This window comes from Falco biarmicus, chromosome 1 (genome assembly GCF_023638135.1).
Source record: "Falco biarmicus isolate bFalBia1 chromosome 1, bFalBia1.pri, whole genome shotgun sequence".
In the NCBI taxonomy this organism is placed as follows: Eukaryota; Metazoa; Chordata; class Aves; order Falconiformes; family Falconidae; genus Falco; species Falco biarmicus.
In genome coordinates this window covers 60109539-60126485 of record NC_079288.1, presented here as the reverse complement: position 1 = coordinate 60126485, position 16947 = coordinate 60109539, and the positions used below count along the sequence as shown (strand labels likewise).

The following is a 16947-nucleotide window of genomic DNA, read 5'->3' as shown; positions in this document are numbered from 1 at the left end:
ACTCTGTGTGTGTGTACATCTCTCTCTCTGTATATATATAATCTATACAATTTGTTAGTTCTGTGAATTCTCTTAAGGAATCCTTTCCTGTAATCGATAATCTGGGTATTGCTGAAACAGCAGGCTCCAACATAAAACGTTGAAATTACATTCCGCCTTGCATCGCCGTTCAGCATCGCAAATTGATTGTTTCAACTCTTAAAAAAAAATACTGTTTGGTCTGAATATTCCGGAATTTAACATCTCTTTCAAAAACAAAACCAAAAAACCCGACGCTGATTCAGCTTTCCGCTCAGGTCAGCTGCAGCTACGGCAGCGTGCAAAGCAAAGGTCCCCGGTGCCTTTTTTTGAGCCCCGCGACGAGGTGGGTGCGCAGCCTCCGCCCCCGCGGGAGGGAGCGGGCGCGGGGGAGCCGAGGCGGAGCCGCCGCGGGGGGGGCCGGAGGCAGAGCCCAGCGGCACCCTCGCCGCCACACAACGTGGCCAAATTTGTCCCCGCAGTTGTGACCCGAGCGGCGGAGCCGGGGTCTCCCCGGGCCGAGGCGGAGGCGCTCCGCCGCTGCGCTGTCCCTGCGCGGCGCCGGGGAAGCTGCGCGGCCCCTCCTGCAGCCCCCGCCAAGCGCAAGTTAAAAGTTATTTATTGCGCTTCGGATATATAATTCCGCTCCCCCCACGCACCCCCCCTCGTCGTCTGAGAATAATATATGCAGCAGTTGTTAGCCTCACTCCAGGGAAAACTAAATGTATAACGAAAGCTTATTCGTGAGTAGGAATATACTAACGGAACAATCTGATGTCTTCTTAATCCTATGTAAAAAGCTCTGTAGTCTTCCTAATATTGACTGAATGGGTAATTAATGGCTCTTCATCGAGGAGAATACCCGGTAATCCGAGATAGGCGAAAGACAACAAGCCAAAGGTAAAAGACAACAGGACTAGCTGGAGACTCCACATAAGAACCAATTTATCCATTTAGGAGAGTATTACGCCTAGAAACAACGATCCCGTAAGGAGATAAAGGAAAAGTGGGAAAATAAATAACCCGCAGTAGGTCTGGCCGCCCCCCCGCGGCACCCGCGGCCGAACAGCTCAGCCCCCGGCCCCGCTCCAGGCCCGCCCGCCTCCCGCACCGGGGCCGGTACCGGGGATCCCGGGCCGCCAGCTGCGGGAGGTCAAAAATCACCCTCGGAAAAAAACTCAAAACCTCAACCCCCTTCCCCGAAATTAAAAAGGAAATTGAGAAGGTGGGGCGGGGTGGGGAGCAGCCCCAGTTCCCCGTTTTTCGCAGCCGGCGGGATGCTCTCCAGCCCACTGGGGCGCGTCCCCGGCAACCCCTGCAGCGCCGAGAGAAGGGGGAAAGGAGGAATTCCTCCAAATAGGTGTTTTAGGGGAAAGGAGGAATTCCTCCAAATAAGTGGTTTTGGGGGGGTGGCACCCCGCGCAGCAGGCGCGGACAGTCGGTACGCAGGTGAGCCGGCCGGGGTGGCTTCGCGGTCAGGACCCGAGCCTGAAGGGGGACGGGAGCTTCCAGCAGAAAAAAAGTAATATTAAAAACACTTTTGACATTTTAATTGAAACCTTTACCGCTAATATATTACTTGGGTGACTACAATTAGGTTGTTTTTCGGTTGGCTGACAGCTTTTAAAATATTATTTCACTCGGGAAATAAAAGCTTCATCTCAGATTATAGGTGGGTATTTTTGGATTTACGTGATTTACGGTCACCATGACAACTAATGCTGCGTGGCAGCTCCCCTCCTGTCCGGGGTGGGGGGGGTTTAATCAAAGGCACGTAGGGAAGTGCCGGCACGCTCTCCCTTTGGGCTGCCGGGGCCCGGGCCGGTGCTGTGCCTCGCTTTTGGGGACGCCGGGACGGCCGGGGGGTCTGTCCCGACCGGGGCTGGGGGACGCGGGGCTGGCGTCGGGGAAGGCTGGGCCCCGCTCCTCCTCCCCCCTTCCTTGGGGGGCGCGGGGACCCGCCTGCCCCCGCGAGTGTCCCGGGACAGAGGGACGGGGCGGGCCGGGCAGCGGCCCTGCGCCCTGAAAGCGCATCTAGCGCGTAAAAACCGCTCAGAGCCGGGCAGCCGGGAGGGACATTTCGTTTCGAGTCGCGGCGGAAGAAGCCAGCATTTCTTCCAAATCTACTAAAAATAAATGAACGCAAATAAAGAAAAGAAAAGGAGGGAGGGGGCTCACTGCGAGAGGGCTGCATTGCCCTGTTGGAAAAAAAAAAAAAGGGAGGGGAATACCGCCGTATCCCCTCTCCCTCCGCCTCCCCCTCCCCAGGGTTTTGCAGGCTGGTTGCAACCCCGACTTGGGGGCTGGAGAAGGGCAGCGTCCCCTCCCGGTGCCCCTTGCAGCGAGGCCGAGGCCGCGCCCGCCTGCCGGGGCCGGAGCAGCCCCCTGGCCGCAGCCCTGGCCCGGTCCTGGCGTGGGGAAAGGCCGGGGGGGGGGGGGGGGGCGGGAATTCTGGGTGCAGGACCACGGAGGTAGCGAGAGGTTAAGAAGAAACGAGGATATGATTGGTAAACAAATTGTGCAGAATGGAGCTGGATTCATATTGACTTAGTTATAGGTCATCTGCTGCCGGTGCAAAGGGAGGAAATATTTACTTTACACATATACTTTATGATCTTGGGGGAATTAGAGGAAATTCAATAAGAAAACGGCTAGAATAATTTTAAACCCCCTATTTAAAAGACTTAAGCAAATTAGAGTCTTATCAGATTAAAATCCACTACAAATGTAAGAGCATTGTCTCTGTCGAAACGCTGTGGGGTCTGAGGAAAGAGATTCTTTGCCAAATCTCAGGGATAAAAACACGTCATTTAAACACCAGATAATGAGCAGAATGTAAATTAATTTAACCTTCTTTACTAACAGGCTGCGAAAGTATTATGTATAATTTAGCGACAAGTAAGATTGCGAGGGGATGATATGCACCTCGAACGAGCATCAGCGGCTAAGAAGGACCCTTGCGGGGGGCAGTGGGTGGGAAGCAACGGGGTACAGAAGGGTTTGGACGCTGGGATGTGGGTGCGGAGGGCCACATCAAGGGGAGCTTTCGGTAACTTTTCGAAGCCCATGCCCGTGCAGAGCAACTGGAGACAGGGGTGCAACCTGCCTTTTCCACGCCCGGGCTCCCTCGGGCTCCCCATTCGTAAGAGGGCAGCAACCCCCGGGGGGGCAGGGCTCAGGGGGAGGCTCCTCTGTCCCGAGAGGTCCTGACCAACACGCGAGGGCAACCTGCCCCCACGTTAGACCCGCTGGAAACAGCCCCGCTGCTCCCTCCTCCTGCGAGACCCGGGCCCGCAGCAGCCTCGCCCCGCGCTAGCAGCGGGCCCGCGGCGGGGACCGGGACACAGCGCAGCCCGTCCCTCCGCGGCCCGGGAGCGAGGGGTCAGGCCCTGCCCCCTCGCCCCCCAGACCGCGGAGGGGGGTCGCCCGGGAGGTCGTGTGTGAGGGGGGCGTATGCCGGAGCCCGGCCCGGTGCGGGGCTTGGCCAGCCGCCGCAAACGGTTCTCGTGGGCGCGGGTTCGGGGGCTGCTGTGGCTGCCGCGCTGGGAAGCGGGACGGTCCCCGCCGAGAGGGGGGAACGACCCTGCGGGTAACTGCACGAGTGAGGTGTAACGCCGTGGTGGAAGAGCCTCCTTAGCGGCTCGCTGGTGGGAGCCCGGCTGCAAGGAGGGGACGGGAACGGCAGTGCTAACGAGGGAATTTTCGCCCCGTTTTCTCAGCGGTCAGTGCGGGCGGAGGGAGACCAGGCAGCTGGCGAGCGCGGGGATTCAGGCGCTCGGGGGCCGGGATGCACACGCTCTTCCTTCCTCCCCCGAGTGCGATGGGAAGCTTCCCGTCGCCGCGCCGCAGCGGGGTGGTTATTGTTGTCCTTCGTGTTGAGTTGTCGCTGCAGCTGTTACTGCTACTATGGCTGTCACCAGCCAAAGACCCGTCGCCTCACCGGCCCGAGCCCCCTCCCGTTTGTCTTCCGCCCCTTTCATAACGAGGGAATGGGGCCTGGGGCTTCCCCGCTTCCTTCCTCCTTGCGGCCGCCCCTCTGTCAGCGCCGAGCTTCCCGCTTCTCACCCCCGCGGCTCCGCGAGTGCGGAGGGGCGCGGAGCGGGGCGGGCGTGCCCGGAGCCGCCCCGACGGGGCGCCCTGTGGGCCGGCCGGCGGAGGCCGGGCTCCCCGGGCGCGGGTACCACCGCGGGGCAAATCGGGCTGAAAACGCCAGGTTTGGGGGGGTGGGCGCCCGCCGCCTGGCGAGCGCGGGGGGCGGGGCGGGGCGGGGCGCGGCGGGCGGTGGAGGGGCGGGGCGGGGGCGGGGCGGGGCGGGGCGGGTGACGTCCAGCGCGGGGAAGGCCGCCGGCGGTTTAAGATGTCAGGCCAAGAGGGAAGCGGCTGAGCTGATGCGGTGCGGGGCCGGCCGCGGCGCGGCGCGGGTCCATGCGCGGGCAGCGGAGAGGAGCGCCCCGCGGAGCGCCGCCGCGCCTCGCCGCCCCCGCCCCGCGGAGCCCCGCGGCGGGCCGGGGGCCGCCGGCCGGGGAGCAGCCGTGTCGTTGTGACGGCTTTTGCAGGACCGGACTCGCCCGCTCGCCTGTCGCCGCCGCGCCCCCCCGGGCGGCGGGGGCTTCTGGGCTCGCCGTGCCGCCCCGGCGCTAGCCGAGCGCCGCCCGCCCCGCCGCGGCTCCCCGCCTAGCAGCCCTGACCCCCCGCTGCCGCGGGGCTGCTCCGGAGGGGGCGTCGCGCCGACCCTCCTACACGTACCGACACCTACAGACACACGCACACCTTCTCCTATCGACCCCCCAGGCGCGCACGTAGACTTTGGCGTCCTTTTGCCGATGAACTGCATGAAGGACCCGTTAAGCCTGGAGCGCCTGGGAGCCGGGAATAAGCTGTGCTCCTCCTCACCTTCCTCTTCCTCTTCTTCATCATCTTGCCACCACCACCAGCCCGCGCTGGCTATGGCGACGGCGCTGGCGCCGGGGCAGGCGCGCTCCTCCCTGGAGTCCGCCAAGCACCGGCTGGAGGTGCACACCATCTCCGACACCTCCAGCCCCGAGGCAGCAGGTAAGAGGGGGCGAGCGGCAGGGACCCCCCCGGGCACCCCGCTGACCTGCCCCGGGCCGGCCGGCACCCCGCGGCCCGCGATGCGCCGCCGCCGCCCCTCTCTGCCCGGGAGCGCCCCGCGCCCCATCCGGGGCACGTTTCGTGCGTGGGTTTTTTGCGTGCGGTGTCTGTGTGCCGGCGTACAGGGAGATAACGACATGTGTAAGCGTAGGCGAATAGCATGTACACCGGTGGACCAGTTGTATGGATACAGACGGGTGAATAGCACGGACACGGACAAATAATGTAGATACAAATCGGCGAGTCATACGGGTATAGACGGACAAATAATACGGATGTAGGTAGGCGAACGATGTGGGTACAGATGGGCGAATAATGCTGATACTAGCAGAGGAACAGCACGATACAGGCAGGCGAATAATATGGGTATAGATAGGGAAGTAATGCGGATTGCACGTATACAGATGGGGGAATAATATGGATACAGGTAGGTGAAAAGCTCGCAGATATCCATAGGCGAAAAATTCCATACAGACAGGCGAGAGGCGGCTCCGTGGCGGTGGCTGACCCGTCGGGAGGAGCCGCCCGCGGGGCGCGGAGGGGCCGCGGCGGCGGGAGGCGGCGCGGGTTAATCATTACCCCGCCGAGCCGCGTCCGGGGCTGTCTGCGGGGCTCGGCAGCGCCGGGGACAAGCCCTTCCCCGGCCGCTGGAGAAGAGGCTTCGGAGGCTGAGGCACCCTCGTTTTCCGCCTTCTTGTTTTTTGTTCCCCCCCCCCCCGCCCCCCTCCCCCTTACAGAGAAAGATAAGAGCCAGCAGAGCAAGAATGAGGATGCGGGGCCCGAGGACCCCTCCAAGAAGAAGAGGCAGCGGCGGCAGCGAACTCACTTCACCAGCCAGCAGCTGCAGGAGCTGGAGGCCACCTTCCAGCGGAATCGCTATCCGGACATGTCCACCCGGGAGGAGATCGCCGTCTGGACCAACCTCACCGAGGCCAGGGTTAGGGTAAGTCCCGACACGACACCCCTGCTCTGAGCAGCGGGGGTCGCGGGGGGTGGGGGGTGGGTGTGCGGAGGGGGAGGGGAGGAGGGCTGAAATGTTTGCAGCTGCTTTCGATTTCGGTTTGTATGTAAACTTCAGAGCCTTTGCACAAAAGCAGGGTAGAGCAGGACATTTCTGTCAAAGCGAGACAGATTGGGACCTCTCTCTCTCCGGAATATGGTTTGCTGCACGTTTCGCCCTCACCGTGCAATGCGTCCTGCTCCTTTTGATCGAAACGCTAATGAAAACATTAGCCAAGAAAGCAACTTGGAACAGGCTGCAACCTGCGCTGCCTCTAATGAGAAAAAGATGTAAAATACACAAGGGCTTTTGCTTCACTCCGAGGCGCTCCCGACGTGCCCTTCCTTGCATTTTCCTTTCTTTTGGTTTCACAATTCGACGAGCGTCTCTCTCCACCCTTTCCCCCCTCTGAGATTTATGGGACCATCACTGCGCGGCAGATACCGAGGCCGGATCCTGCTGGCGCGCAAACGCCGCGCTGAGGGGTAAAAACAAAAAAAACCCACCACTCCCCCTAAAAAGCCCCCGAGCGGGCCGAACCCCCCGATGTTTGAAAATCCCACCTGAACTCCCTCCCCGCGGTCTCTCAGGAAAGCGAGACAGAGCGGGGGGCAGCTGCGAGCGAGGCCGGCGGGGTGCGGAGAGGGGGCCCGGAGCACGGAGCCGTGTCGGTCGCGGGGCGGCTTCTGCGGGGGTGTGGGGGGGTCGGTTTCGGGCGGCGCGGTGTCACCAGATGAGGCCCGTCCCCGTGGTGCCTGGGCGGCCCCTGCCTGCCTGGGCCGGGGGGGGCTCCAATACACACGGTGAGGCCGCTGCTGGCGGCTGCTCGACGGGTCAGACGCCCAGATGTGGATTGGGAGAGGGCACGTTTTCCCATTGTCTGCGGGGAGGGTCCCTTAGAGCTCATTTAGCACGTTGTTAAACGGCGATGTGCTCCCCCCCTTCTTTTTTTTTTTTCTTTTTAATTTTTTTTTTTTCGCCAAAGAGCAGTGGAACAAGTTTGTTTAGAAAGTGATTTTGGCCTCTGGAAGCTTTCGCGCAGGAGAAACTTGTAGCATTAACAAACTGAAGCAAGGATTTATTAGTTGCTGGCTTCCCCCTCCTTCCCCGTAATAGGAAACATCGCCTTAAAATTCCGCGGGTTTCCAGGCGTTTTGCCCTCGCTTTTGCACTTTTGTATTTCCCCTGGATGGCTCCAGTGCGGAATAAGCCGGGAAGTGGAAGAGAAACGAGGGGGGGGGGGGGGGGGGGGAAGACAAGAAAGGGTTGGCCTCCGTGGCGCGAATTAAGCATCGCAAAATTATGGGGGGAGGGCGGGGGGGGGGGGGGGGGGCGGGCATGGATCTGCCTTGCGAAAGCCCGGTGTCACCGGGGCCCGGGGGATGCTCGGTGGCCCCGGCGGCATGTCGCTGCCCCGGCCCAGCGCAGGGCTCTGCGGAGGAGGGGAGGCAAACCTGTATGTGTGTATATATATCTGTGTGTACACATTCTATATATATATCTCTATACGGACATACTCGGCTGTTACTCCTAGAGCTTGCGAAGGGCTACAGCGGTGGTGGTTCCTGACTAACTCTCCTCTCGCATCTCCCTCCCACCCTCTCCCCCCATTTCCAAAGGTTTGGTTCAAGAACCGCAGAGCCAAATGGAGAAAGAGAGAAAGGAATCAGCAAGCCGAGCTTTGCAAAAACGGCTTTGGTCCACAGTTTAACGGCCTTATGCAGCCCTACGATGACATGTACCCCGGCTACTCGTACAACAACTGGGCAGCCAAGGGCCTGACCTCCGCTTCCCTCTCCACCAAAAGCTTTCCTTTCTTCAACTCCATGAATGTCAACCCTCTGTCTTCTCAGAGCATGTTCTCCCCTCCAAACTCCATCTCCTCCATGAGTATGTCTTCAAGCATGGTACCCTCTGCAGTCACTGGGGTCCCCGGCTCCAGCCTCAACAGCCTGAATAACTTGAACAACTTGAGCAATCCCTCCCTGAATTCTGCAGTGCCAACGCCAGCCTGTCCTTATGCTCCTCCAACACCTCCATATGTTTATAGGGACACATGTAACTCGAGCTTGGCGAGTCTGAGACTTAAAGCCAAGCAGCACTCCAGTTTTGGCTATGCCAGTGTGCAGAACCCCGCTTCCAACCTGAGCGCTTGCCAGTACGCGGTGGACAGACCCGTGTGAGACACCCAAGTAGGAAACACTGCATGGGAATCCCTCCCCATTTCCCACAGAGACTGAGAATTACACTAGAAAGTAATAGGCACTAGAGAGACAGAGAAAGGAAGAAAAATCGGGGGGGGGGGGGCAAGGGGGGGGGGGGAAAAAAAGAGGAAACCACTGAAATAAGATAGTTCCTTTGTTTTCAAAGGACCTCCTACAGATTCTGAGATCTTTCTTTCACTAAGAGTATTTCAACAGTTACAAGGACATATATATATATATATGGACAAATGTTTGACTGGATATGATATGACATTTTAATGTTACTATAAGCTTGTTATTTTTTAAGTTTAGCATTGTTGACATAAAAATGACTGAAAGGATGTATATATATCGAAATGTCAAATTAATTTTATAAAAGCAGTTGTTAGTAATATCACAACAGTGTTTTTAAAAGGTTAGGCTTTAAAATAAAGCATGTTACACAGAAGCGATTAGGATTTTTTCGCTTGCGAGCAAGGGAATGTATATACTAAATGCAACACTGTATGTTTCTAACATATAATTATTGAAAAATAATTTGTGTGAATATCAGTTTTAGAATAGTACCTCTGGTGGATGCAATGATGTTTCTGATATTGCAATGTAAAACATGCCCTGTGTATAACATTTCGTACAATATTATTGTTTTACTTTTCAGCAAACATGAAAAAAATGTGTTTTATTTCATGGGAGTAAAATATACAGCATACAGTTTTGTCTGGATTTTTATTTACTGAGCCAAGCTGCGCAGCGGTCTGCAGTGATTGACTGATCGTTGACACTGGATCTCGTTCTCTGGAAACACAGGGCAGTACTTTTTATTGCAATACAAATAAATGCTGGCGCTTTTTTTTTTTCCACGTAAAAAAAAAAAAAAAAAAATCCCTCGCGCTAACTTTGTATTCTAGAGAAACGCGGGGCTTGGACACGCTGCCTTCCGTGCAGCAGGATCCCTGTATTCCTACCGCAGCCCCGAGGAAATATGGATTATTTGACATCGTTGGCCTCGAGAACTACCAGCCACAAAGTTGCTGTATCTCGAGCATAAATTTCTCCCGCTGTGAAGGAAGCTTTTATTACATTAAAGAAGAAGGGGTGGGGGAAAAAAAAAAAAAACCGACAAGAAAAGCCAGTTTGCAAACAAACTGCTCCTGTTCAAAAAACTCTGTCCCCTTTGCCGCCCCCCGCGCTTACCTCCCTTCAGCCGGGAGGTCCTTCATGTAATATTACATTTCTATTTCCAAATCCCCCTTTCAGACATGAAGGGAAACAAAGAGCAGCCCAAGTGCCCGCAGCCCCGCGGAGCGCGGGGTTCAGAGGTTAGCCCCGAGTTTCCTGTGACTCCGTGCTGCAACACGTCGTTGAAGGGAAAGGTCGTGCTCTCGTGTGTTTTGTTTTAAATAATATCGACCCATTCATTCTCAACCTGCTTGTTCGTGAAATTATACAGGATTATAACTTTGCCGTCGCCGGACAATTGAAACAAATCAAGATGAATTGCTGCTCGGCCCTCCCATCGGCTCACACCCCGGGCGGGCAAGGAGGGGCGGGCGGGGGGCGGGGGGGGGGAGGCGGCAGGACTCGGCGGGAATATCGAATGCGGAGAAATTCCGCCGGCGCGTAAACGGGAGAGGTGCGCAGGGAACGGCAGGGACGACACTCACCGCGGCGGGAGCGAGCTTGCCCCTTGCGCGGCCTCTGCGCGCTCCTTGCGCGCTTTTGGGAGGTCAGGAGGAGCCGCCGGGAGAGCCGGGGGTGGGCGAGGGATCCGCGAGCGCGTTCCCTCGGCGGGCGGGCAGGCACCGCGGAGGGGGGGTCCCGTCCCGGGGGGGTCCCGTCCCGTGTCCCCCCGCAGCGGTGAGACGGGGAGAGCAGCAGAGGGGAGAGGGGAGAAGTCAGCGCCCTGCGCCTTCCTAGGGGGAAAACGCTTCCCCCGCCCGAAAGCGAGGTCCCACCCGTGTTCCCATTTGCAGCGTGGGGCAGACCTTAGCACCTCACTCCCCCCCTCCCCTTTTAATTTTTTTCCCTCATCTAATTTTTATTTTCTGTTTCCTTTTACCTTTTTTTTTTGTTACCTGTTTTTTTGTTTTCTTTTTCTGTGTGTTGTTGCCGGGGGGTCGGTGGAGCGAGAGAGCCTCCGTACTTGGGGCGGGGGGGAGGCGGGCGCCCCCCCCCCCCCACCCCCCCATCCCTTCCGCGTACCCGGCCTCGCCGCCGCCCCAACCCAACGCCGCTCCCCTCGGCTTTTCCGCACCGTGTCAACACCTCACCCGGGTGAGTGCCAGGGGCTTCCAAAAATGTCCCCTTCCTTCTCCTTCTCCTCCTCCTCCTCCTCGCTGGGCTACGGGCGGAGGGTCTGGGGGCAACGCCAGCGCGGGGCTGGCGGCCCGGGAGCCCCCCTCGGGGGTCGGGGGAGCCCCCTCGGAGGCCGGGGGAGCTGGGGAGACGCGGGCGCGTTTCTGCCCGAACGCCCTCGGCGGGACGGGCTTGGAAACCGGCGAGCGGGGCGCTCCCGGTGTCCGCACGGTATTTTACACGCTCTTTTCGGCTCTCGTTTCTTCTCGGTGGCATTTGTTATTTATAGTCCTCTCATATATACATATATATATTAAAAAAAATCCGTGTATATATTTAGAGTATGTGTGCGTGCAAAAAGAATATATATGTATTATTTAGTATAGGCATATATGCTTAGAAGAATAATATATACCGTTTCCGGACCAAAAAAAATACTGGATCAGAGTTTTCCAGTCTACTGTGTAATGGCTCAAACGATGAAAAATCAACGTGACCGCTCACAGAGGACATAAATCACTCCGAGGGTAATCTGAATTTCTCTTTCTCCCCCTAGCTGAAGCCTTGAGGGTCATCATTTTTCTGCGCCACTTGACCAAAGATATAATGTTTTGATTAGGTCGTAAATCAAAATCTTGGATCGCGTTTTTTCTTTTTTCCCTTTTCTTTTTTCCCGGGGGCTTTCCTTCCCCTTATCGGCGGTGGCAGTGTGAACCTGGAACAATGGAGGCTGTGGAGGGGTGGGGGGTGGGAAGCCACAACGAAATGGGGAATTCGCAAAATATCTATTTGGCGAAGCCGTGGGGAGAGAGGTTAAACAACGGGCTCGCATCCCCCCGGGCCCCCCCCGGGCCTCGGGAAGGCCGCTCCGGGCCGCCTGCTGCGCGGCCCCCCGCGCCGGGCGTGCGAGCGGGCAGCGCCGTCTGCTTCCCAATCCACATCCCAATCCACATCCCAATCCACAGCCCCAGCCCCAACCCCGCCGGCCCCGGCCCGCGCAGCCCGGGGCGCGGGTCCGCGGGCGGCCCGGGGTGCCCCCTCCCCACCGGCCCCCGTCCCGGCGCGGCTCCGCTCTTTTGTTATCGGACGGAGCCTCCCCGCACTTTGAGCGCGGCGGCGTGCGCAGGCCCTGGCACCGGGCTGGGGCGCCTGGCAAAGGCCGGGATGAGCCGTGATCCCGGTGTGTCTCCTTTGGGGTGCTCTGTGCTTTGCCCGCTGTCCTCCCTTCGCATTGCTTTTGTGTACGTGTGCGCCCCGCCGTGCATGCCTTTCCTAAAACAGCTAAACACCGATCTTTACGTACCTGTGCATTCGCTTCTACCTCTAAAATAAACCAGCTTTCTTTTCCCCCCTTACAAGATTCCTTAGCGTTTTTGGAGGGAAATAATTTCCTTGGGAAAACAGTTGCCGTCTGAGCCCGGGGAAGCTGGTTTCAGAGCGCCGTGTCGCCGCGCTCGGGCAGGTCCTCGGCCACCACCGGCCGGGCGTCCAGCGCTGCGGGCCCGGAGGGGGCTGCGGGGGGTGTGCAAGTGGGGTGGGGGGTCCCGCACCCCGGTTCGAGGCGAGGAGAGCGGGCCCGGGGCCGACTCACAGCGCGCTGGCGCTAATACCTACGCGTTTTCGGGGCATATAATTTACCTTGCTAAATGCCTGCTTTGGTACGCGTGTTATACGTGTGTAGGCCGGAATATCAGGCACCCGATAGACCGTAACAGTCAATAATCCAGGAACTTGGAAGGATTTACACGTTCGGAGCTCCATACAGTGCCGGACTAATTGATTGCTGTGTCTGAAGTTTTCTAAATGCGAGCCCCTTTCGGAATTAATTTCTCCGGCCGCCTGCATCTTCTCCGAGAAGAAAAGAGAGGAAATAAAATAAACCCGCACTTGTATAATTTTAGCCGCAGTATCTTTTTTTCTATTTAATAAAAAAGGGGTTTGAGGCCGCTTTTCGCGGCCTCGGCCCCCGCTTGTGCCGGGCAGAGCCGCCCCGCGCCCCCGCGCAGGGAGCCCCGCGCTGCCCACCGGGCCGGGGCTCGGCCGCTGCCGGGCGCGTCTCTCCCGGCCGCCCCGCGGTGTCGGGGGCTCGGCGGCCTCGTTTGCGGGCTTCCTCCCTTGCGGCTGCCGCAGCCCCCGCCTGCCCCGAAGGCGGAGGGCTGCGACGGGGGCGCGGGGGATGCGCGGGCCGCTCCCACTGCCGCGGAGCCCGGCGGAGAGAGCAAACGCTGCCGCCGCCGAAGCGGGAACCGCGGCGGCCCTGCCTTCTCGGAGGGCGGGCTCATGCCTGCCCGGGGGGGCACCGGCCCGACCCCGGCCCCGCGACCCCGCACGGCCGCCGCCAGCCCGTGCCCGGCACCTCCCGCGGCGCAGCCCGGTGCTGGCAGCCTGCGAGCGGGAGCGTGGCGGCCTCCAGCCCCACGGGGGGCGGCTGCGTGGCCGAGGTGGGGACAGGCCACCTCCCGCGGCGCCGCCTCGGGAAGAGCCTGGGCCTGACCCCGCGGGCAGCGAGCGGGCGGCCGGGCCGCCCGGCAGGTACAGCCCCGCGCAGCTGCGGCTCTGCCGAGCGAGTCCCCGGGGGGGGCTCCGGGCCGAGCCGGCCCCAACCCGCTGGGCGAGCGGCGCGATTTGCGCGGCCGGAGCCCACCGTCGGGAGCTGAGGGTGGACACGACTGATCGCCCGCCCAAAACCTGGGGAAAAAAAAGAAAAAAAGAAAAAATAGCCACAACACCCCCAGCCGCCCACCCGGGAGCAGGAGACCGCCGGTGCAGTGAGGAAGAGCCGGGAGCCCTTCGGCCTCAGCCCCTGCCCGGGCGGCAGCGCGGGGAAGGAGCCGAGTGCGCCCTGTGCCAGCATGTGGCGGGTGTCAGTGGGGGACAGACACATCTGTGGCCCAGCGGGGCTCCCCACTGATCCGGGGTGCCGTGGGGAAGCATCTGACATTTACACCCGCATATTTATATTTATATGCATACATGCATACCTACACACACACACACATGCATTGCACATACATACACGTTACACACACATACGCATGTACGCGCACACACGGGGCACTGTGCGGGCTGTGCTCTGCAGCCGCTGCCCGCAGATGGGAGGGATGCTGCAGCGGCCGTAACCCGCACGGCCACGCACAGACCGCATCGGTGAAACCCACGCCTGACCAGGGAGGGGGGGTGCGGAGCGTGATCCACTCTCTTCTTCCCTCTGACCTTTTTTTAAAGTTTCTCCTCCACCTCCTCTGCTGCAGAGGCTCAACCCGCGGCCTCCCCGAGGGCCGTGGGGCCACCGGGTGCTGCGGGGCCACAGCCCCTTCCCCGGCCGCAGGCTTTTGCCCACCGCCAAGCCCGGGCCACGTTGAACATTAACCGGCCGCAGCGGCCCCACGGTGCAACACGCTACATATAAAAATGAATCATCTCCCAGGTTGTAAAACGTCCTGTAAAGTCCACCTATAAATCCTGGTATGCGTTTAGTGCTCTCGGCTTCACGTCTTACCGTTGCTACGGAGTATTTGCAATCCCCTCCTCTCCCCCCTTCCCTCTCCCCCGAAATCCCTCCGGGCTGCCTGCGGCCCTATCCCCGGTCCCGCATGCCCCGCGAGGGGAGTGGGGCCGCGCGGCGGGACCCCCGCGGTGCCACCGGCCGTGGCCATCGAGGGCGCTGGGGCTGCCCCGATCCCTCCAAACTGCGGGGAGGGAGCAAAACAAGCGGGACATGCAGTCCTTAACCCTGCAGGGCAGCGGGAGCCCCCTCCCCCCCGGAGCCAGCTAAGGTGGGCAGCTCGCACACGTCCCTGCTGCTCCCACCCTCCGAGGGGGACTGTGCATCTGTGAGTGATAAGAAGAGATACTCATGTATGGCAGCAAGGTCCTGTGAAACTCAGCAAGGGTCGCCCTGCAAGTGCGTTATGTATTTTTCTCTGTATTAAAGGGGAAAAAAAGGAAGAATATTTAATCTGAAGGGAGCGCAGTGCTGCACAGCCTCGGTGGGTAGGCATGGCAAGAGCAATGCGTGTGAGTTTAAATCCGTGACCGAGATTTAGAAAGGAACCTGAGGAACGAGCCCCCAGCCTGCTGGGTCTGTATGTGGGGAAATGGCAGCACTCCGGGAAAACACAAGGGTAGGGCTGGGCTCATCACTTGATGTGTATATTTAGTGTGGTAGTAGTTCCACCAGCTCATGGGGGACTACTTCCATGCTTAAAGTTATTCACATGCTTGAGTGATTTGCTGGATTGTGGCCATATGTAAAGCAATAAATGTAAGTGGCTACTTCTGTGCAAATAAAATACACGGAGATCTCACAAGCAGATCCAGACCTTGTATTTTTAAGATAAAAGTGAAGAGAACACCTCTTTCATTCAATTAAAAAAAACCGCCCCACCAACAATTAAGGTCACTGGGACAATATAAGCATAAAAGAGCATAAAGGCTTTCCTTTATGAAAATCCTTGCCAGGCACTTTCAAGGCTGCATTATCTGGAGAGGAGCAGGAATCTACAAGCCCTGTACCAATGCAGTTGTTTTCAACCTTCCCAGCAGCAAATTCTTGCACCCGCTTTGGTGGATGCAGACCTAAGGAATGAAGCAATTTCTTGCCAGGCTGGAGGATGGCGTGTCAGTGTGACAGTGGGTCCCAGCCCGTTTGGTGCTCCTTTGAAGTCAGCAGAGCCTGAGCTGGCAGCGCTGAGTGCAAGGGGAGTTCCCAAGCAAGCAGAAACTCTCCTTATGAGGTTCGAGGCGGTTGAATTCCCATGATTTCTCCAGAGAAGGTCATGCATGCTTCCCACTCCTCGGCCAGGATGGGAAGAGCTGTGGAGATGGAGGTGGCTCTTCTGCCCTTTCTCCTTTATCTGTGGAGCCAAAGTCTCTGGCAATTCTCATTTTTTTCGTGCAAGTAAAACAGAGTTTGATTAAAATAATAATATCCAGCTTTTGGCAATGCTTCCTATAAATTCATGGCTTTAGCCTGGACTGTCTCATGGTCAGACTGTAAATTTTTGTGTTCTAACTCCCTGTGACAAATCTCTAGCCCCAGTCATTGTTATTTCCTTCAGCTTTTACATCCTGCTGGCAAAAACCTCCAACTCTGGTATTCTTCCTCCAAAACAGAAATTCCTGCCACAAGGGCCATTACCCTGAGAACATTTTTTAATAAACTTGTTTGGAAAAAGAAAACAAGACATAAAATATATGAATACGAGTAACATCAAATGAGGACTTGGAAGCGGTTTCAAGTAGTATTACAAATAGGAAATAGCTTTCCAGAGATAAAAATACTCTATGTGTTTTGTTAACACCAACATGCAGTCAGGCTTTATTCTCATGGTTTATTTGGATGTTGAGGGACACCTTTGTTGTACTTGATGTACTTGTAACTGCTGGTTGAGCCAGGAGGTCAGAGACTTTAGCTTGTAATCAGTGGGTGACTGGTAAGATCCCTGACAAATAATGTCAGTGTGACACGATCAGGGCGACAGCCATTCTCGCATGTCAACAGCTATGGCTCGGTGAAACTGAGCAAAGGATATGGGGAGGGACGTTTCATAGCACAGGCCTTTTTTAAAATCCTGGTCCATGTACCTGAGCTGCTGTTTAAAACTTCAGCCCCTGATACAGAACAGAGAAAATGGTTCCCACTGGCAGGGCTGATTTTTTTTTTCCCCTTGCAACAAAAGGGGATATTAATTACCCTGAGAAGCCACCTAATTGCTGATTTAGTGACAGTTGTAGACTCAGCATCTTATAGGGTGTTTCCTTCTAATTGTCTAGGGTGCAGGGAATGTTGCATTTTTCTGTCTTAACAAAAATCTTCTGAAACTGGAGTGCAGCTTTATAACAATTCTCTCCATGACAATGGAGTACTTAATTCTTGCCGTGGCCAGGCACTGCCATTTGAGACCACTCAAATTCCCTCCGGTAGAGCTGGCAATTCTGGGGACATAAATAACAGCTTGGGGACCTGACTGAGGACTGTTTACATGGAAATATTATGGGCCTGCACTGGTCAGTGTACTGTTTTCCTTGCGCTGGAAGGAGCAGAAGCTGTGATGCATTTGTCGATCCAACGGGGCGTGTATGCATATGCTTAAATCCCACCAGCTTCTAAGGCAAAATTAGCACATGCTCATTTCATACTAGAAGACAGCAGGAATGGACCATGTGCTCACAGGCCATGCTGAATCAAGACCAGGCTCCATGGCTGGAGAGAAAAGAGTGGGAACAACTTCCCTTCTTATGGCTTTAGACAGGCTCATTTCATCTTGCATAGCTGGGCAAGGAGCATAACTGGGTAGGTTCTCCTGTGCCTGGAAA

The 16947-nt window shown here is 57.4% G+C and overlaps 1 protein-coding gene across 1 annotated transcript; it reads left to right on the top strand.

Moving 5' to 3' along the window:
- Positions 1-4841: 4841 nt before the first annotated feature.
- PITX2 (paired like homeodomain 2) lies at positions 4842-9027 on the top strand. The gene is made up of 3 exons (XM_056326857.1): positions 4842-5070; positions 5868-6073; positions 7750-9027. Exons 1-3 carry the CDS (start codon positions 4842-4844, stop codon positions 8311-8313), a joined length of 999 nt encoding a protein of 332 aa, XP_056182832.1. The 3' UTR covers positions 8314-9027.
- The last annotated feature ends 7920 nt before the right edge of the window (positions 9028-16947 follow it).

Excerpts from the sequence above, each read along its gene's own strand:
- PITX2 (XM_056326857.1), top strand. The coding sequence starts at position 4,842 with ATGAACTGCATGAAGGACCCGTTAAGCCTGGAGCGCCTGGGAGCCGGG. Across the intron at positions 5,071-5,867 it reads CTCCAGCCCCGAGGCAGCAG|AGAAAGATAAGAGCCAGCAG; the intron begins GTAAGAGGGGGC and ends TCCCCCTTACAG. Across the intron at positions 6,074-7,749 it reads TCACCGAGGCCAGGGTTAGG|GTTTGGTTCAAGAACCGCAG; the intron begins GTAAGTCCCGAC and ends CCATTTCCAAAG.